Genomic DNA, 26,677 nt, shown 5'->3' with positions numbered 1-26,677 from the left:
AGGGTGACGAAGTGGTGTCTTTACCGAGGAGTCTTGCTCTGTCGCTTAGGCTGGGGTGCAATGGCGCGATCTCGGCTTACTGCAACCTCTGCCTCCCAGATTCAAGCGATTCTCCTGCCTGAGGCTCCCAAGTAGCTGGGATTACAGGCACGTGCCACCGCGTCCAGGTAATTTTTGTATTTTTAGTAGAGACTGGTTTCGCCTTGTTGGCCAGGCTGGTCTGGAACTCCTGACCTCAGATGATCTGCCTGCCTCGGCCTCCCAAAGTGCTGGGATTACAGGTGTGAGCCACCGTGCCCCACTTCACTTTCTTAAATGTTGTGTTTAGAAGCACAAACTTAAAAAAGAAAATTAAGTCCAGTTTATTAATTTTATTTCGTTTTATGGGTCATCCTTTACTCTCCTCTCAGAATTAACTCACATCCATGAAGATTATCTCCCTTTTTCTTCTCTAAGTTTTATACTTTTACCTGTTAAACTTAGATCTATGATCTATTTTGAGTTAACTTTTGTGTATGGTTTGAGGGTCTTAACTCGTTTTTCTGCATGTGGATATCCAATTATCCCAGTGCCGCTTGTTGAAAAGACTATCCTTATTGAACTGTCTTGGCACTTTTGTCAAAAAGCTCTTAACAATGTTTTTATACTCTCAATTCTGGTTCTGCTCTTCCCATTGGCACCTTTACTAAAAGTGGCCTTTCTAGGAGGCCCGGATCCTTTAGTTTGTCATGGCCAGGCTCACATCGTAACTCATTCTCGAAATCTCTTTTCTCTCCCCTCCTCTTTTCTCTTCTTTTCTCCTCTTTTTTCTCTTCCTCCTCCTCCTTCTTCTTTTTTGTAAAGAATAATTATTATTTTGAAGCCAGGCGTGGTGGCTCAAGCCTGTAATCCCAGCACTTTGGGAGGCCGAGACAGGCAGATCACAAGGTCAGGAGATCGAGACCATCTTGGCCAACATGGTGAAACCCAGTCTCTACTAAAAATACAAAAATTAGCTGGGCGTGGTGGCGCGTGCCTGTAGTCCCAGCTACTTGGGAGGCTAAGGCAGGAGAATCGCTTGAACCGGGGAGGCAGAGGTTGCAGTGAGCCCAGATCTCGCCACTGCAGTCCAGCCTAGCGACAGAGTAAGACTCCGTCTCAAAAAAAAAAATTATCATTTTTTTCTTTCTTCACCACCACCGCCCCCCCTCCCGAATACCTGCTATTTTTCTGTTCTTAAAAACCGCTTCCTGCAAGCTATTTTTCGTCAGACGCTTTCCCGTGGGTGTCTGCCTACCTGATGTGTTGCCTTTTCCCTTTCTACCTGATCTGTTACCTTTCCATTTCCAATTCATTCTCTGGGATACCTACACCTGGCTGCACTGTTACTTGTCTTTTTCAAAACCTTTTTTTTTTTTTTTTAATTTAACAAAGTGGATGGCAAAGCGCTAAGGGCAATTTAGCTTGCCCCATATTTGCCTGATAAAGCCTGAGTCTCTGAAAATCTGCCCCCTTTCGCAAGACTTTAAGTGCCAGGAAACGAGGCGATTTCAGTGACTTCTCATCTTCCCTGGCCGCTGGCTTAAAAACCTGCCACTGCCTTCTGTGCGTCCGATTTTCAAACATGGCTGCCGTCAGGAGCCACGGCTATGGGCGCGGCCATTTTACAGAGGAGGAAATGCCGTAAATGCGGTTGTCCTTGCTCTTTTAAACATTTTAGGTTCTCCTCGGCCGCCGTAGGTGGACCATAAACCCGTGCGAGGACTCCAGAAGTAGGAGCAGTTTACGGAAGTGTAACGTTGAGGCCCTCCTTGTGGATGTGGAGAAAATAGAGGTCAGTGTGTGGTTTTGTCCCTGAAAGTTTTTTGTCCCAGTTCAGGTTTTGTCTCAGTGGAAGGTTTGGGAGATCTGAGGACGTGGTGTATCCTGGACCACGTAGTTTTTGGCAGGAAGACTGGGGAGTGCCGGGGTGTAGGCATTTGGGAGGTACCTGGTGGGAGTCTGTGATCCCCCTGTCTGTGGTCCGCGTGCCTTTGGTGTGAGTACAATGACTAAGGGTCTGTAGTGATCAACGACCGTGTCCTAACTGTCAAGGTGTGGATCACTCTGCTTGTAAAGGATGGAGGTGGCGATTGGGATCGATGCGGCGTCTGCTTTGGGTTCAGGATTTAATTTGGGACTCAGTGATGTTGGAGTCTGGGAGGATGTCCATCGCTGGAGAGTGTCTGGTCCGAGGTTCGGATGAGTAAGAGGCATGGGGCCAGTGTCTGTGGTACAAAGGCTTGTGAGGGCTGAAGCTTTCGAGACTTTGGAGCCCTGGGTCCTGGGTTGAGGTTCGAACCTCGGTTACTGGGGCAAAAGGCGACACAGCCCCCAGCATTAGTTCGAAACCATATATCTACTCTTCTGATCCTTAGAGTGGCTATTTACAGATCGGGGGGTCAAGTTCAGTCATACCCTCCGATTATATATTATCTATGGCTGCAAAGGCAGCGGTTGAGTTGTTGTGACAGAGACCTCGAGGCCGGCAAAATCGAAAATGTTGCCAACCTCTGCATTCACTTCTTTTATTTTTTATTTTTTATTTTTTGAGACGGAGTTTCAATTTTGTCTCCCAGGCTGGAGTGCAATGGCGCGATCTCGGCTCACTGCAATCTCCGCTTCCCGGGTTCAAGCGATTCTCCTGCCTCAGCCTCCTGAGTAGCTGGGATTACAGGCGCGCGCCACCACGCCCGGCTAGTTTTTGTGTTTTTAGTAGAGACAGGGTTTTACCACGTTGGGCAGGTTGGTCTCGAACTCCTGACCTCAGGTGATCCGCCCGCCTTGGCCTTCCAAAGTGCTGGGATTACAGGCGGGAGCCACCGCGCCCGGCCTTCACTTCTTAATCTATAGTGACAGTGTTGTTTGCCCGCCTTATATTCACACTTAAGTCTTAACAGAATCTCCATTTCGTGAAGTGTTCATCCCTGTGGCAAGGTGACCCAAATCCCAGTTTCTTTTTTTTTTTTTTGAGACGGAGTCTCGCTCTGTCGCCCAGGCTGGAGTGCAGTGGCGCAATCTCGGCTCACTGCAAGCTCCGCCTCCCGTGTTCACGCCATTCTCCTGCCTCAGCCTCTCCGAGTAGCTGGGACTACAGGCGCCCGCCACCACGCCCGGCTAATTTTTTTGTATTTTTAGTAGAGACGGGGTTTCACCGTGGTCTCGATCTCCTGACCTCGTGATCCGCCCGCCTCGGCCTCCCAAAGTGCTGGGATTACAAGCGTGAGCCACCGCGCCCGGCAATCCCAGTTTCTTAGTAAGGCCTGGTTGGTCTTAGCCAATCTTACTGGCTCCAATTGCCATTGCTAGTGATAGGTTTGACGCGGAAATGAGCTTAGGCGTATGGTGCAATTCTAGCCAACTATGTATGCGAAAATCTGCCTGGGAGTTTCTGAGGGAGCATTTTCTTTTTTAAATATGTAATTTCTTGAATCTCTTTTTCCATGTTCATGATGATATCGCCTGAAAATAACCTTAATTTTCTGTCTTACTTTGTAATGCTTATAATTCATTCTTATCTTAATGCATTGGCTCAACTTTCCAGTACAAAGTAGGAAAATAGGATGTTAGTGGACGTTCTTGTTTTGTTGCCCACCTATAAAATTCACCCGTTGTGTTGTCTGGAGTTAACACCTTTCCTGGAGGTAAACTGTTTGGTATGGTTGATCTCTTCCTTTACTTTGTTAATTTTTCTAGATTTATATATTTTAAATGTACAATTTAATTATCCTGGAGGCAATATATGCATAAGCAGTCATTGCCCAGGTCAAGAAATAGAATATGGTCAGCACACCAGTGGTGTTCTGTGAGCCTTTTTCCATCCTCACACCGAAAAGTATTTTAGGCTTTTCTTTATATAATTAATCATTATTTATCATTGTAGTTAATACAGTTTTGCCTATTTTAAACTCTGTATATCAGTGGAATTGAACATCATTCTTTTTTTGTGTCAGCCTTCTTTTGCTCATTATTGGTGAGGGTCTTTCCTGTTGCATCTGAGTATATTTTCTTTGCTCAATGACAAGGATCAGGCAAATTTACAGTAAATATTTTAGGGCTTGCAGGCTACATATGGTCTCTTGCATATGTTAATTTGCTTTTTGTTTTACAGTCTTTCAAAAATGTAAAAAGCATTCTTGCAGGCTGAGCCAAAGGTATAATAGGTTTTCTATCACATTCCATTATGTAAAATATAGCACTTTTTTCTATTATTAATTACATTTGTATTATCTAAAGCTTGTATTATTAAGAATAATGCATCTATGAAAATTTGTGTAAATGTCTTTTGGTTCATATGTGCTCTCATATGGGGGAGGCAGAGATGTATACCTAGATCTGCACCTCAGAGTAAAATTGCTGCTTCATAGGGTGTGTATAACCTCAGTCTAAATAGATGTCAAACTGTTTTCTAAAGTGTTGTACCACTTACAGTTCCCCTAGCAGAATATAGTCTGCTTTATAGGGTGCTTTATGTGGCCTGTTTAAAATATCTGCCATACCCTAATAACCTTGAGAGAGTCTCCTATATTAATGTTCTTTAAAGCTTTATTGATATGTTTCTACCATTGAAATTGACAGTTGATTCTAAAATGGTTTTTGTGTATGCTGTGAGGGGGGTTTTAACTTTCTGTCCCCATCCCTAGTACCATTTATTGATTTTTTTTTTTTTTTTTTAGATAGAGTCTTGCTCTTGTCACCCAGGCTGGAGTGTAGTGGTGTGATCTTGGCTCAACTGCAACCTCCGCCTTCTGGGCTCAAGTGATTCTTGTGCCACGGCCTCCCAAGTAGCTGTAATTACCAGCAGGTGCCAGCTTGCCTGGCTAATTTTTGTATTTTTAGTAGAGACGGGGTTTCACCATGATGGCCAGGCTGGTCTCTAACTCTGGCGCAAGTGGTCCACCTGCCTGAAGGGGGCGTGCCCCTCCACACCTGTGGGTATTTTTCACAAGATGGAGACGAGAGACTGAGAAAACAAGACACAGAGAGAAAGTACAGAGGAAGAAAAGCGGGCCCAGGGGACCGGTGTTCAGTATACCAAGGACCCGCACCGGCACTGGTCTCTGAGTTTTGTTAGTATTTATTACTTTTTTACCACCTTGGTGAGGGGGATGTGGCAGCACTATAGGGTAATAGTGGGGAGAGGGTCAGTAGGAAAACATGTGAGTAAAGGACTCTGTGTTATAAATAAGTTTAAGGAAAGGTGCTGTGCCTTGATGTGTACGTAGGCCAGATTTATGTTTGACTTTACACAAACATCTTAGTGTAGTAAAGAGTAGTATTGCCGCCAGCATGTCTCAGCTTTAGTCATAAGGTGGTTTTCTCCACCTTATCTTAGTAAATAGAATGTACGATTGGGTTTTACACTGAGATATTCCATTCCCAGGGAGGAGCAGGAGACAGATGGCTTTCTCTTATTTTAACTGTAAAGAGGCCTTCCTCTTTCACTAATCCTCCTCAGCACAGACCCTTTATGGGTGTTGGGCTGGAGGATGGTCAGGTCTTTCCCTTCCCACGAGACCGTATCTTAGGCTGTCTCAGTGGGAGGAAACCTTGGACGATACCCAGGCTTTCTAGGGCAGAGGTCCCTGCGGCCTTCCACGGTGTGTTGTGTCCCTGGGTACTCGAGACTGGAGAATGGCGATGACTTTTCCCAAGCATACTGCCTGCAAACACATTTTTAACAAAGCACATCCTGCACAGCCCTAAATCTATTAAACCTTGAGTCAATACAGCACATGTTTCTGGGAGCACAGGGTTGGAGCTAGGGTTACAGATTAACGGTATCTTAAGGCAGAAGAATTTTTCTTAGTACAGATTAAAATGGAGTTTCCTATGTCTTCCTCTTTCTACATAGACACAGTAACAGTCTGATCTCTCTTTCTTTCCCCCACACCTTCCTTAGCCTCCCAAAGTGCTAGGATTACAGGTGTGAGCCATGGTGCCCTCAGTTCCATTTATTGAAAAGACAGCTTTTATCTACTTCCCTGTAGTGCTGTCATTGTCATTGAGTCTCTATATGTTCTTAATTCTGCTTATAAGGATTTTATTCTGTTCCTTTGTCCTATTTGCCTGTTATTGTACTAATATTGTACTGTCCCAATTAAAGTACCTTTATAAGTCCTCATAACTGATATGGCAAGTTTTATAACTTTTTTTTTCAAACTTTAAAAAAAAGTTTATAGCTATTTAAACTTTTTGTTATCAGTTTGGGATTTTGACTCAGATTTCATTGAATCTGTAGATTTGGGAGACTTGACATTTTTAAAATGCTTTGTCTTCCAACCCGTCTTTATAGTACACCTTTGCATTTATTTAAAACTGTTAAAATTTATCTCAGTAGTTCTAATTTTAAAAATATATTCGAGTTCTTCTAAATGATATTGTTTATGTCAACCTAAAAGAGGAAACTGCACAAAATACAATTTTAAAGAGTTTACTTAAGCGAAAATGAGGACAGCTGCCTGGGAAAATACTTTCAGGTTACTTCGGTAAGTGCTCTGTTAGGATTTTGTTAGAAACAGGTTTTAAAGGCAAAAGGGAACAAACCGTGAGCTGGCGTAAAGTTGTCTGGCAAGAATTCTCATTGGTTTACAGAAATAACATCAATTAGTGATTGGCTATACATTGTTAACTATGGGGTTTTATGGGTTATGATGTCCAGTGAATGGCATTTTATGGCTACTCGGTGTGAGTTAGTCTAGGGCCTACATAGCAAGTGGCTTTAAGAGATAATTATTTAGCTTGAGGGGAAATGAGATGTGACTATTGTCACATTAAATTTTTTTTTTAGTTTTTAATTTTTTCTTTTTTTTTTTTTTTTCAGGGGAACCCCTATCAGAAAGACTGCCGTCACCTTTTAATGCCTCTCTAGACCTGAGAATTTAAAGGGAGTCACATTCCTCAGATAAAAGATTCATTTCTTTCTCATTTATACATTTTATTTTGTTTGTTGATGGTCTGTTTATTCTGTCAGTTACTAGGAGAGGTCTGTTAAAGTCTTCTTTTAGTCTGAATTTTCTATTTCTTGTTTTTGGTTCTATTTTTTGCTGTATACATTTCAAGACTGTTGTTAGGGGTATACATACGGTGTATTTCTATGAATGAAGAGCCAGATTGCACCTCTTTTCAGTGAGCATTGTTTCTCTTTCTCTCTGATAATTCTTTAGGTTTTCTGGTCAGTTTTGTCTGAGATATAACAGATTATCTTTGGTTACTCTCTCTGTGGCATATTGTCCGCAACCTTTTATTCTCAAACTTCCCATATCATTTTGGTTCAGACATATCAACTATAATAACCGCATGTGGGGAGACCGAGGTGGGTGTATCATGAGGTCAGGAGTTCAAGGCCAGCCTGACCAAGATGGTGAAATCCCATCTCTACTAAAATTACAAAAATTAGCCAGGTGTGGTGGTGGGCTGTAACCCACATGGATCTATGGGACTGAACAAATGCGGGCGAATGCGGGAATAAAGACGAGACAAAAGAGTATATTTGGAAGAAGGGGTCAGGGGGCACCTTGCCTCTAGTGGACAAGGGCCCTGAGCTTTTCACAGCCCTCTGTATTTATTAGGCAAAAGAGATAGAAGGGTGGGGGTGGGGGAGGAAGAAGGGGTCAGCTGCTCAGTTCAGAGTAGGCTTGCAAGACTGCATTCTCTAGATGTTGAAGTAGATAACCTTGGTGCCAGGGAGTGATTGCCTCCAGCAAACCTTCTGTCAGCAGGAGCAGTGGTGAGTTTGCCCACATCCTGTATTCATGATAAACAGTTTGCTGTTTGATCATATAGCCTCCAGTGGAATGCTGAGTTGGTCACATCTCACGGGCCTTCGGCTCCCTGCATATCCCCTTTTCTGTTTATGAATTAATTGAAAGAATGTAAGGCCAGGCTGGGCAGCTCTCATTCGCCGATTGGCGGTCCATCCGATTTTACAGACTATAAACAGAAGACAGAGACAAAACAACATTATTCCAAGAACTACATATAAGATGTTAATGTGGTGCCTTACATAGGTCCAAGGGTTGAGCTCTCCAGGCCTTCCTGGAATTCGGTCCAGTCTTCTAAAGAAAGCTAAAATTCTTGAGTTTGCCTATTTAAATCAAGAATTTTGTTTTGTAATTCACCAGTATCAAAGGTGATGTTGGATGTGAAAGCTCCCTGCAAATGGGCTTTCACAAGGTCCCATGGATACTCACTTTGGTTATATTCTAAATTAGTTACACAAATATGAGTGTGATTAAAATGATGATGCAATTGCTGCTGCAACTGCAAGCTTTGTACTTGTTCCCCTAACCACAGAACCGTGGATTTTAACATTGCCACTTCAGTTTGTAACTCAGTGTTAATTTTATTCTGAAGTAGCCTCACTTGGTCAGCTGTGCACGTCCAGTTCTCCACCTACTGAGCTGTTTAAATAGAATTATGCAGAGTTACAGAAGATATCACAACAGAAGTTATTAGTTTGACCAAGGAAACAATAGCAAAAATTATGCCTAAGGCTCTGTGGACACAGTGAGTAAGCTGAGTTAGAAGAAGTTCTACAAAATGCAAAGCGGGTGTGGCAGCCCAAGGCTCAGACAGATTAACAGGAATCCAAAGCCCAAGGATGCAACCCAAAATTATCACAGTAGAGATATTATGTGTTTGCAATGTGCTATGATTAATGCAGTGATATAACTGGCAAGATTTACAGGTCAATTGGGTATTGTTTACCTGAAGCTGGTCCTTCTTAGCTGCCAAAAAGGCATAAGGATTAAAAATACAAACTGTAAATTGAGTGGTGATATTCTTTTTTTTTTTTTTTTTTTTTTTTTTGAGACGGAGTCTTTCTCTGTCCCCCAGGCTGGAGTGCAGTGGCGCGATCTCGGCTCACCGCAAGCTCCGCCTCCCAGGTTCACGCCATTCTCCTGCCTCAGCCTCCCGAGCAGCTGGGACTACAGGCGCCCACCACCACGCCCGGCTAATTTTTTGTATTTTTAGTAGAGACGGGGTTTCACCGTGTTAGCCAGGATGGTCTCGATCTCCTGACCTCGTGATCCACCCACCTCGGCCTCCCAAAGTGCTGGGATTACAGGCTTGAGCCACCGCGCCCGGCCCAAGTGGTGATATTCTTTACAAATGCAACATTAAGACTGTGTTGCTTACTATTGCTATTATTAGACAGTGTTCCAATCCAGATGTTGCCATTCATAAATGGGAGAGCTGCCTTCCATATAGTTTCTTGAATTGGTCCTTTCCTCCCCAGATAATGCCACTGAGGAAGAGGTGGGCTAAAGCCTGCTCCATGCCAAGCAATCTGAGCAGCAGACTGGGATTGGATCCTGGTGTTGTATAAAGAAGAAGCATTAAAAGCTTGCCACCAATGCCAGTGAAGTTTGTGCCATGATTTCTGACTTTCACCTTTTCCATCTAATTGACCTTTAGGTTCCCAATCCACAATGTCTCCAGTTGACATATATTGTTTACTAGCCAGTGGATCAAGACACTGGGTCCACGGAGTGGGGTAGGAACCATTGAATGGAATCCATTCTGTATAATCAGCACAATTAGGGTGATTGGACTGGGAATGGTTGGTTAGCACGCCAGTTACATTAATAGAACCAAGACTTAATAAGTACATAATTTTTCCATAGTGACTCAACCATGTTTGAGCTTGAATCGTAAGACAGCTATGGCTGAGCGATGTCTTTGTGGTGATACACAAAGGGAGTCCTTCCAGTGGAGCGGTATAATTAATGACATTGTTCTGAGAGTCTAACTGTTCTGTGTCAGGGGGAATGAGGGGTCCTGGAGGCCACTCTCCCTGATCGTGATAAATCTCAGGCGGAGTGAGCTCCAAAGTATAGGCCGTACTGCTGGGGGATTGGGAACATACGCCCAGTATGTTTTTGCCTGTGCACAGGGAAAACATAGTGCACAGGACATTATGGCTAACATGGCCAAGAACATGGAATCAGGGGTTTTTGCCTGTCCCTGACACTCCAGTAGTTTCTCAGCTTCCTGTGTGGTTTTCTTGAGTTGTCCCCAGGTTGTGGGGGTTGATGTCATCGTGACTCTGGTTGGCCTTCTCTCCATCTTTGCACTCAGGCTCAGCTGACTCATAGCTCGTACAAGAGGGACCGGGCCCATGGTTGGCCACTCTGGGTTCCTCCAGTCTCCCATTCCATGGTCACACGCACCTTGACGGCACCCACATGGCTTGTCCATCTCCTGTAAACACACAAGCACACCCTTATCCCCAGGTCAGTAAATCCACCGGGCTTTTCCATTGTCCTCCTTCTGGGGATTTCCATAACACTTTCAGATAAACTTTCCTTTTTTCCTCTACCACTTGGCAATGTCTTTCTGCTGGAGTCTTACCATCCGTACCAGGAGTCAGAAAATTTAAAGGAAATAAGGCTAAATGTAGTTTTGATTGAGGTGGTAGTTGGCCTCCTTTACCCCCTTTTTGTCTTTTCAACATGCATTGTAATGTTTGATGTGCCCATTCTATAGATATTACTGACACATCAGCTCGCGTATCCATAAGCTCATAAAATTTCTTTCCTTTAATTTGTACTATACAGGTAGGTCTATTAGAGGCTGTGGGTTGGGAAAGATAGATTTCCCATGTAGTTGTGCTCCCAAACCCTTTATTTCCTTGTTTCTCCTTTCATGGGGAAGGGTGTAATTCACAGGGAATAAGCAATAATTGAGCAATATATCTCCCAGTTCAAAAACCCAAAGATCTTGTGACATTAAAACTACTTGAATTTCTCCTTCATAATCAGAGTCAATCACTCCTGGGACTACAGTGATGCCTTGCAAGTTAAGGCAGCTTTTGCCAATAATTAGTCCTGTGTATCCTGTCGGTAAAGGTCCCCAAATACCAGTGGGACCTTAGATAGGTTTGTCTCCTCTAATGTGATTCTTTCTCTGGTGGGTAGATCTAATCCTGCACTTCCTGGTGTTCCTGGGTTGAGGGAATCTGTGCCTCCAGGAACCCATCCCTGAAGTGGGGTTGTGGTCTGCACTGGGAATGCCCTCATTGTTTGAGGGGCCTGGGTCCGGGCCCCCGTCTCATTTACCGACAGGGGGTGCCATCCTGATGAAATTTTGAGCAGCACTGGGTAGCCCAGTGATTTCCTTTGTTACAGCGAGGACAGAGTCCTGGTGTTTTTTCTGCTAGGGGGTGAACTGCATTGTAGTATCTTTTCTGTCCTGAGATCTGGCAGCATTCCTTTTTTAAATGTCCAGTTTTTCCACAATTATAACATTTTCCCAGTTTAGGGTTTGACCCTTGGCTCCTTTTAGATTTGCCAACTGCTAAATTAGCCATTGCTTATGCTAACTTTGCAGATCTATGAAGCTCAGTTCCTACATCCTGACAAGCTCTGAGAAAATTTCCCAAGTTTTTTGTACACCTCACTGGTGCCATTGCACGTTTACAATCCACGTTTGCATTCTCAAAAGCTAAAGTTAAGGTTAGCATTTCTGCAGCCACAGTATGAGGAATCTGACGCTTCACTGCCTCTTGTAATCTTGCAAGAAATTGTGCATAGGGTTCCTGCGACCCTTGCATGATATGTAAAAAGGATTGTACTGGGACTCCCTCTTCAGGATTGTGGCCCAGGCGCATTTAGCGGCCTGTGTACACTGCTGATAAGCAGCATCTGGGAGTGCCATTTGATGTTCTAGGTCTGAAAAAGGGCCATGACCTAACAGCATATCCTCTGTAATGTCTCCGTGTCCAGCAACACGGTTCTGTTTAGCCTGGTCTGCACACATTTCTTGCCAAATTCCACGTCAGATATGCACTAGCGGACAAGCAAGTTCGCTCCAAGTATCTCACGTCAAAGGGTAAAAGACGCATAGCACCAAACACAGATTCTAGCAATCCTAAAGTGAATGGGCTCTGTACGCCATTATTCACCGCTCTCTCTTTTAATTCCTTTAACAACTTAAACTCTAGTGGGGTGTGTTCATGAATAACCTGCTGTGGATTGTTTGGATCAGGCCTTATGGAAATAGGAAAAGTGCAGTGTCCTAAGGGCTCTCCAGCTATGGCAGCAGAGCATAAAATTCTTTGTCTTGGGGTCTCTATTTCTGCCACCAAAGGAGGTGGTACAGATGTTTCTGCAACTGGAGGAGGCAGTATAGGCCAATTTTTATCCTCCCGCTCCTGTTTTTTATTTTTAATTGGAGCTGTGGGTGGGGCAACAGATTCTTTCAGATTTTTAGATTCAGCCTGCTGTCCTGCAGAATAATAAGGAGATAATGGCAGAAGTACAGTACGAACTAAACTCAAAGTGGAGAAAACAGAAGAATCAACCTTAAGACCTTTTTGATGAGCCTGTTTTAATCCTTCTGCTGCATCCCAATTTCCACATCAAGAGTGCCTGCCTGTGGAAACCATGGGTTGTGCGTAATAACCTTTTGTGGCTTCTGCAGGAGGTTAGTAAGTGTCTGCAAATTAACCTGAGCTCCAGATTGTCTCAACAGAACTTTAAGCAACTGCACATGTTTTTCTTCAATAGACAAATTCTTTCCCTTGTTACCCTGATTCAGAAAACTTCCCAGTACTTCTTTTTTTTTTTTTTTTGAGACGGAGTCTCGCTCTGTTGCCCAGGCTGGAGTGCAGTGGCACAATCTCAGCTCACTGCAAGCTCCGCCTCCCGGGTTCATGCCATTCTCCTGCCTCAGCCTCTCCGAGTAGCTGGGACTACAGGCGCCCGCCACCACGCCCGGCTAATTTTTTTTGTATTTTTAGTAGAGACGGGGTTTCACCGTGGTCTCAATCTCCTGACCTCATGATCTGCCCGCCTCAGCCTCCCAAAGTGCTGGGATTACAAGCGTGAGCCACCGTGCCCGGCCCCCAGTACTTCTTTAAAGCAGTGCTCCCAGTACCTCTTTAGGGCACTGACCTTATATCCGCTGCTGGCAGACTCGTCCCCGGGTCCCCGTTTGCCTTGTCAATTTCAGTTCCTCTGCTCCAGCAGACCTTCTTCATTCACATCCTTGAAGTCCCATGTTCGGATGCGGCTAGTTGGGCGTCCTTGGAGTCCCTGTTCTGGGTCACCATTTGTAACCTGCATGGACCTAGGCAGACTGAACAAAGGGGGGCGAACGTGGGAATAAAGACGAGACAAAAGAGCATATTTGGAAGAAGGGGTCAGGGGGCACCTTGCCTCTAGTGGACAAGGGCCCTGAGCTTTACACAGCCTTCCATATTTATTAGGCAAAAGAGACAGTGAGAAGGGGGGAGGTGGAAGATGGGGTCAGCTGCTCAGTCCAGAGTAGTCTTGCAAGACTGCATTCTCTAGATGTCACAGTAGAAAACCTTAGTGCCACAGTGTGATTGCTGCCAGCAAACCCTCTGTCAGCCGGAGCAGTCATGAGTTTGCTGTTTGATCGTATAGCCTGCATTCATGGTAAACAGTTTGCTGTTTGATCGTATAGCCTCCAGTGGAATGCTGAGTTGGTCACGTCCCACGGGCTTTCGGCTCCTTGCAGTGGGTGCCTGTAATCCCAGCTACCTGGGAGCCTAAGGCAGAAAATTGCTTGAACCGGGGAGGCTGAGGTCGCAGCGAGCTGAGATCGCACCATTGCACTCCAGCCTGGGTGACAGAGCGAGACTCCATCTCAAAAAATAAAATAAAATAAATGCCAGATATTATTGCATTTTAATTTTTAATCCATTCTGACAGTTTTGAGGCATTTATATTTAATGTAGTTAACTGGAATCCATGCTCTGTTTCTACTTAGTATAAAACACTTAATGTAATGTAATTTTCTTAGTACATTTTATTTTAAAGCAGCTATCAAATGCATTGTATTTGCTCTTTTTGCTCTCTGTTTTTGATTCTCTTCTTTTGGATGAATTTCTTATTATTACATTTCCCCCTTTTGTTGGCATGGAACTTACGTACTTTGAAACAATTACTAGGTTTTTTTTTGGTTTGGCTTTTTTTTTTTTTTAGACGGAGTTTCGCTCTTTTTGCCCAGGCTGGAGTGCAATGGCACGGTCTTGTCTCAATGCAACCTCTGTCTCCTGGGTTCAAGCGATTCTCTTGCCTCAGCTTCTGGAATAACTGTAGTTTTATTAGAGATGGGGTTTCACCATGTTGGCCAGGCTGGTCTCGAACTCCTGATGTCAGGTGATCCGCCTGCCTCGGCATCCCAAAGTGCTGGGATTACAGGCGTGAGCCACTGTGCCTGCACTTACTAGTGTTAATTGTAACTAGAGATTACATGTAGTGTGCAACCTTTGTCATATTCTTCTGCTAATTAGCACTTTTCCATTTTACAGAAACCTTAGAGCATGTCAACTTCATTTACCACCTAATTTATCCAGTAAATTATTGTGTATTTTAGCTTTTTATGTATTTAAAACCTCCTAAAATATTGTCACTACTGTTTTTATGACAATGCTTATTTGCCCAGTACATGGGCTTTCAAACTGAAGTACATGTCCTCACAGGGTGTATGTACAAAGACTTTTGAAGAGGTGTGTGAGCATACATGATTTAAAGGAAAACAAAGACCAGGTCCTCTCCTTGCTGACTATCTCTTTTCTAAAACTAATCTGCCTAAGAGTTCACCGGCTCCTGAGGCATGGTGCTGTGGTGGGTCTCATTTCCTACAGGCCTTCACAGTCCTTCCATGGAAACGTCACAGAGGAAAGGCATACCTCCACCACATTAAGAATCCTAGACATTATTGGCCACAGGTATAAAATCCTCAGGGGCTCCAAATAAAGGTATAGTTAACTATACTGGGGGCATTGCTTTAAGATGAGTGCCTAGGAGCAGTGACAGTATCTGGGCCTAGAAGAAATGTACCACTTACATTGAATTTGCTCTTCAACCCACAGTTTCTGACTCTTCAGGAGCAAAAAACATCACCTGAAGAGGGAGGAAGTGGATTTGGGGATCACCATTTCTAGGGGCACACTTGATTGAAGACTGAGACTTCTGAAGAGAAGGCCAGAAGATACAAAGACAGACCATCCCAGTTGAATGCTGTCTTCCAAGAACAGAAGAAAATGATCCAGGCCCAGGTAACTGACTTTTGGTTTGTTTTATTCTTTCTTTTGTTCCATAATAGATTTGTAGAAGCCTATAAACATCAATTTCACTAATATAAAGAGTATAAATTTCAAAAAGCAGGATCTGGAGAGAAATAAGCTTAGTTTTTAAACTCAATATCATGCAAAATAGTAGGGTAAGGAATATAATGTTCATAGCATTAACACTAAATTATGAATTTTGTGACACCATGCATGGCTGGAGGATCCTGTGGGTTATATCAGCTGTCAGCTTGCATCTAATATCTCTGACAGCCAATATCACAAGAAAATCATAATTTACATGGTATGTCCTGTTTTTGAAGATAAAACATTACTTCCTGGGGGTTGCCATTATTTCATGGCAGTTTAGTCTCAGGAAATTTCTTCAGTGGTTCTTCCTAGAGTTGATGTGGCAGATGGTGTCCAGAATAGCAGCCTTCTCGTAAATTCAGATGCAGGTTTCCTGTGTCTGTTTCTTGAAGGATTCCTTTATATTGCTATGGAATGACTAAGCAAACTCAGTAAACACAGGGACCAACACAAGTTAATTTCAGCCTTGTGGCAGTCTGGATTTGACTTGGAATAAAACCTAGATATCCTAGGAATATGGCAGGATTCCATGACTTTCAAATGGTTCTCAGTGAACAGATAGCTGAACTGGTGTTTGAATATAGATTTGGAGACGGAGTTGAAAGTGATATTGTCTGGACAGGACTTGGATTGGAGTTTACAGATTTCCTTTAGACTTTCACCTTGTAGAAAATGCCGAGTCCTTATTGTATAGTAAATAATTGAATTTATGCAAAGGGAGTTTTGGCCTTTGTGTTCAAGCTAATGGAGGGTGAGCTCTGGGCTTCTGGAATGTCTTGCTAATGGTAGTGTCTTTGTTTGCTTGGGTCCTTTGGCCATTGGACAGCCTAAAAATATGATCTATGATAGGTCTGAAACCTCCAGAAGAACAAGAGGCTAAAGTTAAAACCTGACTTCTGGGAGGCTGTGGACCTAAGATCAGCCACATAAGTCATCTGTGATTGTGTCCCAGTAAAATAAGAAAGTACACATATCAAAAAATAAGTTTCAGCCAGGCGCGGTGGCTCATGGCTGTAATCCAGCACTTTGGGAGGCCAAGGCGGGTGGATCACGAGGTCTGGAGATCGAGACCATCCTGGCTACCACAGTGAAACCCCATCTCTACTAAAAATACAAAAAATTGGTCGGGCGTGGTGGCGGGCGCCTGTAGTCCCAGCTACTCGGGAGGCTGAGGCAGGAGAGTGGCGTGAACCCGGGAGGTGGAGCTTGCAGTGAGCCAAAATCATGCCACTGCACTCCAGCCTGGGTGACAGAGTGAGACTCCATCTCAAAAAAAAAAAAAAAAGTTTCTGGCTGAGTGCAGTGGCTTATGCCTACTTTGGGAGGCTTAGGCAGGAGGATTCCTTGAGCCCAGGAGTTTGAGACCAGCCTGGGCAACCTAGTGAGACCTTGTCTATATTTAATAAAATTGAAGAAAAGAAAGAAAGAAAAAGTTTTCTTTTCACATATTTTCTTCCTAATCCCCTTCTGTAAATGGTTGGTAATATTTACTTCCTGTCACTGTATCTGTTTGTGGATCTATGTCTATATATGTATTAATAAAAGCATGAGTATATATGAATCTATCTGTAGACATAAACATATACATCCATTATGATATACATATATATATATATTTTACATGATAGAATCATATTTCAAAGAACATAGCAGCCAATTTGAAGGGACTCTTTATTGGCCTAAGATGCTACACTTTGAGCATCCAAAGACCAATGATTACAAATGATTGAAGAACATTAATTATATAAAATTCCATCACTTTATAGCCATATTTGAAAAAAATGCATTTTTCACCATTGGGGGTTAGGAGAGAATCAAGTATTTAATCTGAAAAATGATAAAAGATCATAAACATGTTTTTTTTTTGTGTGTGTGTGTGTGTGGTGGGGGTGGGTTGACTATGAGTTTTTTTGTTTTTTACTTTTCTGCTTTTTTTTCTTTCTTCCTTTCTTCTTCTTCTTTTTTTTTTTTTTTAAATTGAGATGGGGTCTTGTCGTGTTGCCCAGGCTGCTCTTGAACTCCTGGGCTCAAGCGATCCTCCTGCCTTGGCCTCCCAAAGTGCTGGGATTACAGGCATAAGCCATTGTGCCCGCCCTCTTGGTAATTTTGTATTACTGACCCTCACTCTGCTCCTTGGCCATAAATTCCCACTTGCTTATGCTGTATTTGGAGTTAAGTCCATTCACTCTCTACCACTGTAAAATCCCATTACATTTGTCTATATACCTATCATAATGGCCCTGAATAAAGTCTTCCTTACTGTGCTTTAACAATTCTCATTGAATAATTTTTTTTAACATGTATAGCTTAATTAAGGAGGTGAGATTCCAATGCCTTTGCCATATTCTTCTGAATAGAGGTAAGTCACTAGGCCAGTCCGTGCTCAAGGAGAGGGTGTAGAGCACCCGATTCTGTCCCTGTTTGGGCGCCACTTGTAACCCGCACAGACCTAGGGGGACTGAACACAGGGGGGTGAACACAGGAATAAAAGACAAGAGACAAAAGAGTATATTTGGAAGAAGGGGTCGGGGGTACCTTGCCTTTAGTGGACAAGGGCCCTAAGCTTTACACAGCCCTCTGTATTTATTAGGCAAAAGAGATAGTTGGGAGGTGCAGTGGAAGTAGGGGTCAGCTGCTCAGTCCAGAGTGGGCTTGCAAGACTACATTCTCTAAATGTTGCAGTAGATAACCTCAGCGCCAGGGAGTGATTGCCTCCAGAAAACCTTCTGTCAGCAGGAGCAGTGGTGAGTTTGCTCACATCCTGCATTCATGATAAACAGTTTGCTGTTTGATCTTATAGCCTCCAGTGGAATGCTGGGTTGGTCACGTCCCATGGACCTTTGGCTCCCTGTAAGTGGGAACTACATAAAGGTGTGAACACTGAGAGGGTGGAATTCATTGAGCCATTGAATCTGCCTGCCATAGATCTGTCATGTAGTAAATTATTTTTGAGTGTGGATTGAGGTAAGACTCTCACTTTACTTTTTTCTAAATAGATTGCTATCTCACATAAATAATTTAGAATGGGTAAACCAACCAGGATTAAGTACTTGTATCATCTACCAAGTGTGTTCACTGGCCTCTGTAATAAAATGAGTATAGAGTGTACCTTCTGCTGTTCCCTGGGTCTTCAATGACTCAATTTCCCACCCAGCAGTATCCTTTAAAGCCATCCTACATCCTGAGACAGGAGATTGACAATTCATTGATAAGCAGTCTTAATTGTCACTATTACAAGGCTGTAGGTCCTTTGCCAGCCATGCCTTTCAGTCCTAAATGGTCTTCAGGGTTGGGCTGTGTTGTCCAAGAGCTGAGGACCTTACATTTATTGTTCCAATATTTGTTGGCTGTAATGATTTCTGTGGAGCAGTCAGCTGTCAGAAAATTTTGTCTCCTTTGTAGGTAACCTGTCATTGGTCTCTGGATGCTTTTATAGTCTCCCCTTTATATCTGGTGTAATTTAGTTTCAATCTGTTGTGTCTAAGTGTAGACTTCTTGCTTGAAAACTTGTTGGATTTCTTGAGTTTGAAGTTTGGAGTGTTTAATCAGTTCTGAAAAATTTTCAGTGTTAGATCTTTGGATATTGTTTCTCCATTACTTGATTTTCTCCTTCAACTTGAAAAATTATCAAACTCAAGGAGAAGGTCATAGGAACCCTCAGTTTATAATTAGTCCATCAGAAAAATAGGATGCCTGGATTTGTGATATATTGTTGGCCCTCCATATCCATGGCTTCCACATCCATGGATTCAACCAACTGAGAATTGAAAATATCTATTTTTTAAGCATCTGAACTGAGCACATACAGACTATTTTTTATTGTCATGATTCCCTAAACAATACAGTATAACAACTGTTAACATAGCATTTACATTGTATTAGATATTATAAGTAATCTAAAGATAATTTAAAGTATATGGGGGTGGGTGTGGTGGCTCACTCCTGTAACTCCAGCACTTTGGGAGGCTGAGGTGGTTGGATCGTCTGAGGTCAGGAGTTTGAGACCAGCCTGGCCAATGTAGTGAAACCCCATCTCTACTAAAAATACAAAAAATTAGCTGGCTGTGGTGGTGGGCACCTGTAATCCTACCTACTCAGGAGGCTGAGGCAGAAGAATCGCTTGAACCTGGGAGGTGGAGGTTGCAGTGAGCCAAGATCGTACCATTGCACTCCAGCCTGGGCAACAGGAGCAAAACTCTGTCTCAAAAAAAAAAAAAAAGAAAAAAAGAAATTAGCCAGGTGTAGTGGCACATGCCTGTATTCCCAGCTACTTGGGAGGCTGAGGCAGGAGAATTGCCTGCTCCTGGGAGGCAGAGATTGCAGTGAGCCGAGATTATGCCACTGCACCCCAGCCTGGGAGAGAGAGTGAGTCTCCACTTCAAAAAAAAAAAAAAAGTATATGGGAAGATGTGCATGGGTTACATGCAAGTCTGCAAATACTATTCCATTTTATTTTATTTTATTATTTTATTTTTTATTTTATTTTGTGTATTTTATTTTATTTATTTTATTTTATTTTATTTTTTATTTTATTTTATTTGTTGTATTTTATTTTATTTTTTATTTTATTTTATATTTTACATTTTATTTTATTTTATATTTTATTTTATTTCATTCTATTTTATTTTATTTTATTTATTTTTTATTTTATTTATTTTATTTTATTTTATTTTATTTTATTTATTTTATTTTATTTTATTTTATTTTATTAGAGACAGAGTCCTGCTCTGTTGCTTAGGCTGAAGTGCAGTAGCATGGTCATAACTCAGTGTAGTCTCTAACTCCTGGGCTCAAATGAGCCTCCTGCCTCAGCCTCCCAAGTAGCTGGGACCACAGGCACTCATCACTGTGCCTAGCTAATTTTTTAATTTTTTGTACAGATGGGGTCTCATGTTGCCCAGGCTGGTCTTGAACTCCTGGGCTCAAGTGACCCTCCTGCCTTGGCCTCCCAAAGTGCTGGGATTACAGGTGTGATCTACTGTGCCTGACCACTACTGTGCCATTTCATATCAGACACTTCAGTATCCTCAGGAGGTCCTGGAACCAATACCCTACAGATAACTAAAGGATGGCTGTATATATGTCTTTCATCTGCATGTATATAAAATAAATATATGTACATATATTCATATATATTTACATATATAAAATGTATAAATATGTTTTTAGGTTAGCAAGATTTAACTTCTACACTTTATAGAAACTTCCAATTGGGTGAATGGAGGATGATTGAATATACAATTACAGAATATTATATTAGGACTTTACTTCTTCCACATTGTATTAAAAAAAAAACTATTTGGTATATACACACAGCCTGTAGAGTGGAAATGAGCAGAAAAACTTTAGGATTTCTTCCATATCATCAGAAAGACATCAGTTTTTTTTTTTTTTGTTTGTTTGTTTTTTTTGAGACGGAGTCTCGCTCTGTCACCCAGGCTGGAGTGCAGTGGCGCAATCTCAGCTCACTGCAAGCTCCACCTCCCGGGTTCACGCCATTCTCCTGCCTCAGCCTCTCCGAGTAGCTGGGACTACAGGCGCCCGCCACCACGCCTGGCTAATTTTTTGTATTTTTAGTAGAGACGGGGTTTCACCATGGTCTCAATCTCCTGACCTCGTGATCCGTCCGCCTCGGCCTCCCAAAGTGCTGGGATTACAAGCGTGAGCCACCGTGCCCGGCCAGAAAGACACCAGTTTATTAAACAGGACTGTTATTACAGGAATCCGTAACACTGGAGGATGTGGCTGTGGACTTCACCTGGGAGGAGTGGCAGCTCCTGGGCGCTGCTCAGAAGGACCTGTACCGAGACGTGATGATGGAGAACTACAGCAACCTGGTGGCAGTGGGTGAGGACAGCTGCCCTGTGTCACTCAGAGGGTGCCCAGTCAGTGGCCTTCCTTTCTGAGATGCTTACCTCTTTGGAATGCCTGCAGTACTCTGAAGTGGTAGATTCTCAGATCCTTCTCTTGCTCCCACACAAGATGGTGTAATCTACTTTTTTGTGAGAGAAAAACCTTGATGTTACAGATATGAAACTAAACTCATAGTTTCAGATAAGAAACTAAATTTTACATATTTTAAGAAACTCAAGTTTCTTAAAATGTAACATTCTTCCTTCTTGACATTGCCAGCCCAATTTGATATGTCTAAGTCCTCTATCATTTCCCATGAACAGGGTATCAACCCAGCAAACCGGATGCACTCTTCAAGTTGGAACAAGGAGAACAACCGTGGACAACTGAAGATGGAATCCACAGTGGAGCCTGTTCAGGTGAGAGAACCCACAAGGCAGAAGGCTATGGAAGTCACATTCTAGTCAGTCAGAGAAGGCAACACAGCTGTGAAGGGGGTTTGAGGATATGTAAACAGTTCCTCTCTCATCTGTCTCCCAGTGTGAGACCTGTTTTTCTTTGTAGGAATTTAGAGTAAAAAAAAAAAAAAACTCTTAATGTCCTCAGAGATCTGATTACTTTATCTACATATTTTTTGTTTGCCTGCATAATTTTCTTCCTGGGGTTTCAAATATTTCCCTTCTTCATGTCGTTCCACCTCTCTTGTTATGAAATTCCACCTTCCAGGCCTCTCTCCACAGAGGAAACTTTGAAGTCCTCACTGTTTTCAGATTCCCACCCCTTTATGCCCTTGGCTAATGCTGACCTCCCCTCCTAACACTTGCCCTGTGTTGGATGTGGCTTCCTCAGGGTAAACTGGGCTTTCACTGCCTTGGCTTCCTTCGCTTCTCTTTTTCCTTATTCTTAGGTTCTCCAAAGGCCCCGTTTTCCATTTTCTCATCTGTGCCCTTCACTCTTCAAAGTTTCCTTCATTCTAGTAAGTTAAACTCCTTCTGTTCCCTGGAGGAGAGTCCCAAACTGACATCTCCCTGTTGTTATCTAACACCGATTTTAGTTCTGTGTAATTTACTTCATGGCAACTCTCCCCTGAGTTCCTAGTAACTGCAAGGAACTAGAATCATCTTTCCTCCAAGAAAACCCCTGTTAAGTTTGGATTCTCGTTTGTTCCTGTACATCCTGAATCTTGGCCATCTGGGCATTACCTGCCTGAAGAGCTCTCTTCTTTAAAGGTCTCTGCTAGTCATGATGAATCTCTAAGTAAAAAAGTCATTTTTTAACATCCTACATTCTCAGGTCCAGCTTCAACCAGGTCATAACTCCCACCTACTTCCATTTGGTTCCTTTCTGTATTTAATAATTTGCTTTTGTTTTTTTTCCCCATCGTATTCTGATGACACTAAGTCCCAGTAAACCATGTTACCTGTCAAATTTCTCGTTTCAGTGATCTCTGTGATATAATACCATCTTGCTCACAAAGAGATTTCCATCTTCCTTCCTAAACCCTCCCAGGTGTGTTCCACACATATGATTACTTCCCTGACTCATTCCCTTAAAAATTGTTTATTATTATTATTTATTTTTTTTTTTTTGAGACAGTGTCTCGCTCTGTGCCCAGGCTGGAGTGCAATGGTGTGAACTTGGCTCACCACAACCTCCGCCTCCCTGGTTCAAGCGATTCTTGTGCCTATCCCCAACACTAGCACCATACCTGGCACATGGTGATCATTCAGTAAGAGTACGTGGAATGAATGAATCTGTTCTTTGGTTGAAATGGGCCTCCAACCTCTGGTCTGCTGGTCACAGTGAATTGCTTGTATTTTAAGGTCTTTGTTTTGCAAGGCACATTTAGAAAGCAGCCAAATCTCTCTTTATTTATTATTAGTGATCTAACCTTGTTTTTATGCTAACTGCTTTCACCTTTTAGTTTATTTATACTATTATTTTTTGCCAATGTGCAAGGAACATTAAACATGGAGTTTTATTTACACTCAGGTCATAGGGTTATTACTAAGAGACACCTCACATCAAGGCATTAAAAAAAAAATACTTTGGGGCCAGGCATAGTGGCTCACACCTGTAACCCCAGAACTTTGGGAGACTGAAGTAGGCAGATCACCTGAGGTTGGGAGTTCGAGATCAGCCTGGCTAACATGGTGAAACCCTGTCTCTACTAAATATACAAAATTAGCTGGGTGTGGTGGCGCATGCCTGTAATCCCAGCTACTCGGGAGGCTGAGGCAGGAGAATCGCTTGAACTCAGGAGGTGGAGGTTGCAGTGAGCCGGGATCATGCCACTGCACTCCAGCCTAGGCGACAGAGTGAGACTCTGTCCCCCAAAAACAAACAAACACAAAATACTTTGGCCGTGAGTCAGGATTGTGCCACTGCACTCCAGCCTGGGCGATAGAGTGAGACTCCATCTCCCAAAAACAAAACAAAAAATACTTTGGCTGGGCATGATGGCTCACCTGAGGTCAGGAGTTCAAGACCAGCCTGGCCAACGTGGTGAAACCCCATCTGTACTAAAACTACAAAAATTAGCTGGGCATGGTAGCAGGCACCTGTAATCCCAGCAACTTGGGAGGCTGAGGCAGGAGAATCACTTGAACCCAGGAAGCAGAGGTTGCAGTGACATGAGATCACAGCATTGCACTCCAACCTGGACAACAGAGCAAAACTCCATCTTAAAAAAAAAACAAAAACACAACAAACTTTTACCCCAAATCAAAATGATAGAAATCTTTGTTCTTTTCTTTCTAGACATATGGAAAGTTGATGATCATGTGCTGGAGCGCTTGCAGAGTGAAAGCCTGGTGGACAGAAGGAAACGATGTCATGAACATGATGCATTTGAAAATGTTCATTGCAGCAAAAGTCAGTTTCTGTTAGGGCAAAATCATGATATATTTGACTTACATGGGAAAAGTTTGAAATCCAATTTAACTTTAATTAACCAGAGCAAAGGCTATGAAATAAAGAACTCTGTTGAGTTTACTGGAAATACGGACTCCTTTCTTCATGCTAACCACGAACGACTTCATACTGCAATTAAATTCCCTGCAAGTCAAAAACTCATCAGCACTAAGTCCCAATTCATCAGTCCCAAGCATCAGAAAACACGCAAATTAGAGAAGCATCATGTGTGCAGTGAATGTGGGAAAGGCTTCATCAAGAAGTCTTGGCTAACTGATCACCAGGTAATGCATACAGGAGAGAAACCCCACAGATGTAGTCTATGTGAGAAAGCCTTCTCCAGAAAGTTCATGCTCACTGAACATCAGCGAACTCATACAGGAGAAAAACCTTATGAATGCCCTGAATGTGGCAAAGCCTTTCTCAAGAAATCACGGCTCAACATACATCAGAAAACACATACCGGAGAGAAACCCTATATATGCAGTGAATGTGGAAAAGGCTTCATCCAGAAAGGAAATCTCATTGTACACCAGCGAATTCATACAGGTGAGAAACCTTATATATGCAATGAATGTGGAAAAGGCTTCATTCAGAAGACTTGTCTCATAGCACATCAGAGATTTCACACAGGAAAGACACCCTTTGTGTGCAGTGAATGTGGAAAATCCTGTTCTCAGAAATCTGGTCTCATTAAACATCAAAGAATTCACACAGGAGAGAAACCCTTTGAATGTACTGAATGTGGGAAAGCCTTTAGCACAAAGCAAAAGCTCATTGTCCATCAAAGGACTCATACAGGAGAGAGACCCTATGGCTGCAACGAGTGTGGGAAAGCATTTGCGTATATGTCGTGTCTGGTTAAGCACAAGAGAATACACACAAGGGAGAAACAAGAGGCAGCCAAGGTGGAAAATCCTCCTGCAGAGAGGCACAGCTCATTACACACCAGTGATGTCATGCAGGAGAAAAACTCTGCTAATGGGGTGACTACACAAGTGCCTTCTGTGGCCCCTCAGACATCATTAAACATCAGCGGCCTCCTCGCAAACAGGAACGTAGTCCTTGTGGGACAGCCAGTGGTCGGATGTGCAGCCTCAGGAGATAACAGAGGATTTGCACAGGACAGAAACCTTGTGAATGCAGTGAATGTGGTTGTGCCTTCTGTGATCAATTATGTCTTATTTTATGTTACAGAAAACCCATAGGAAGAAAACTCAGATCTATGTGGAAAAGGGTTGAGCAAAAATTTGTAGTTCATTATGTGGCCAAAAAGCATACACTGAGAGAAAATGTTTAAGGCTGAGATAGCCTGATAAACTCATCCTATTTAAATGTATGCTGCGATACACAGGCAAAATCTGATGTTAACCTAAGCACATACACAGCAGTTGCTCGATTGTGTCAAATGAGTAAAGGAAGCCCAAGTACTTTTAAGTGGAGGAAATGAAGTACTGTGAATTTTTAAAAGAGATGAGATAATTGGTGTTGGGAGTGTTGCAGTGACTGAAAAGCTTCATAAGGAGCGGTTGGTGGGAAAGGGCTAATACTGGAATGGTGGAATATGGGACACATATGTGTCAATTCAGTTTCCTTAGACCAGTGTGGAGGATTAATTGAAAACCAGGACCATAAACTTTCAGAACTTTATATTATGCAGAGGGATCTGTGAAACTAGTCAATTTGTTTCATTAAACAAATATTTTAAAATTATTTCCTTTGTACCTTGTCCTGTTCCAGGAGCTGAGGTCAAAAAAGAAAAAGTTTGTGGTCTGGAGAGTTTGTGGGGTTAATTTTAAGTGGTATCATTACACTCAGGTAATCTAGTCAGGGGATGCAAATATCTACATTAGGTGAAATGGACATGGAGTAACTGTGTCCACGGGACACAATAATTTATTGTTCAAGGAGTAGCAGAAGGACTGCTGTTAATGGTACTTAAGCACCTTAGTACAAAAAGGAGGGTTTTTTGTTTGTTTTTGCCCATGTCTTATTTCTCCAAGAGATTACAAATTCCCTAAGTTTTGTGGCTACTTAAATTTTAGAATTAAAGAAACAACACAAAATTTAAAAATTCAGTTCCCTCACTGCTCAAGAGCTGTATATGTGAGTAGCGGCTACCAAACTGGACAGCAGAGTGAACAGAACTTTGAGACAATGGGGACTCTTTGTCATCATTTCCAACATCCCAGAAAGTTATGCTGGAGAGGCTGCTTGGCATGATTTAATATTTCTCAACACATAGAAAAACAAAAACTAATTATGTATTGATTTGGAGAGAGAATGATTTGGAAAGAGAAGTGTATTTTGTCATTGAAGGGAATGACAGTTGTAAAGAATAGAATTGTCACTCACAACTTTTGTGTGATTAGAGAGACTTAGCCAAATATAAAAGGGGCAGAGCAGAAAAGGAAAAGGACCCTTAGAATAAGTAGAACACAAAGGAGGAGGAAAATCTTAGTCTCTGAGAATGGATGAGACTGTAACAGATGGGAGGAGGTGGGTTTCTTTTGGGACGTCTTAGAGATGACCCTATTATTTGTCCATAAGACCTATCACCTGCTAGAGTTACCATTTCAGAGATCCCAGCTTCTCTGACCTGCTGAACTGAGAAGTGATTTTTCTTTCTTTCTTTTTTTTTTTTTAGACAGAGTCTTGCTCTGTCGCCCAGGCTGGAGTGCAGTGGCGCAATCTCGGCTCACTGCAAGCTCCGCCTCCCGGGTTCACGCCATTCTCCTGCCTCAGCCTCTCCAAGTAGCT

At 42.6% G+C, this 26,677-nt stretch overlaps 2 protein-coding genes across 5 annotated transcripts in view; one reads left to right on the top strand and one right to left on the bottom strand.

Moving 5' to 3' along the window:
- Positions 1-1,726: 1,726 nt before the first annotated feature.
- On the top strand, positions 1,727-25,630 carry ZNF350 (zinc finger protein 350). Its single transcript, XM_003269856.3, has 5 exons — positions 1,727-1,813; positions 14,867-15,052; positions 20,872-20,998; positions 21,328-21,423; positions 23,765-25,630. The coding sequence occupies exons 2-5, from the start codon at positions 15,038-15,040 to the stop codon at positions 25,123-25,125; spliced, it is 1,599 nt and encodes a 532-aa protein (XP_003269904.1). The 5' UTR covers positions 1,727-1,813; positions 14,867-15,037; the 3' UTR covers positions 25,126-25,630.
- The window catches only part of LOC115836986 (endogenous retrovirus group K member 25 Env polyprotein-like), a 31,805-nt gene continuing 12,922 nt past the window's right edge, over positions 7,795-26,677 (bottom strand). Inside the window, exons 2-5 of one of the 4 annotated variants that reach the window (XR_004032041.1) lie at positions 21,067-21,143; positions 12,918-13,101; positions 10,194-10,224; positions 7,795-7,950 (exon numbers count right to left, since the gene is read on the bottom strand). Coding sequence is in view for 2 of the 4 variants with exons in the window: in XM_030821196.1 (XP_030677056.1) it covers positions 8,425-8,807; positions 9,136-9,925 (1,173 nt within the window). In the remaining 2 variants the exon portion in view is untranslated. The other 3 variants (XR_004032042.1, XM_030821196.1, XM_030821197.1) reach the window with 3 other exon arrangements.

The sequence above is a fragment of the Nomascus leucogenys genome, chromosome 10 (genome assembly GCF_006542625.1).
Source record: "Nomascus leucogenys isolate Asia chromosome 10, Asia_NLE_v1, whole genome shotgun sequence".
Lineage (NCBI taxonomy): Eukaryota > Metazoa > Chordata > Mammalia > Primates > Hylobatidae > Nomascus > Nomascus leucogenys.
Note: the sequence above shows the minus strand (reverse complement) of the source record. Positions and strands in the feature narration are given on the sequence as shown.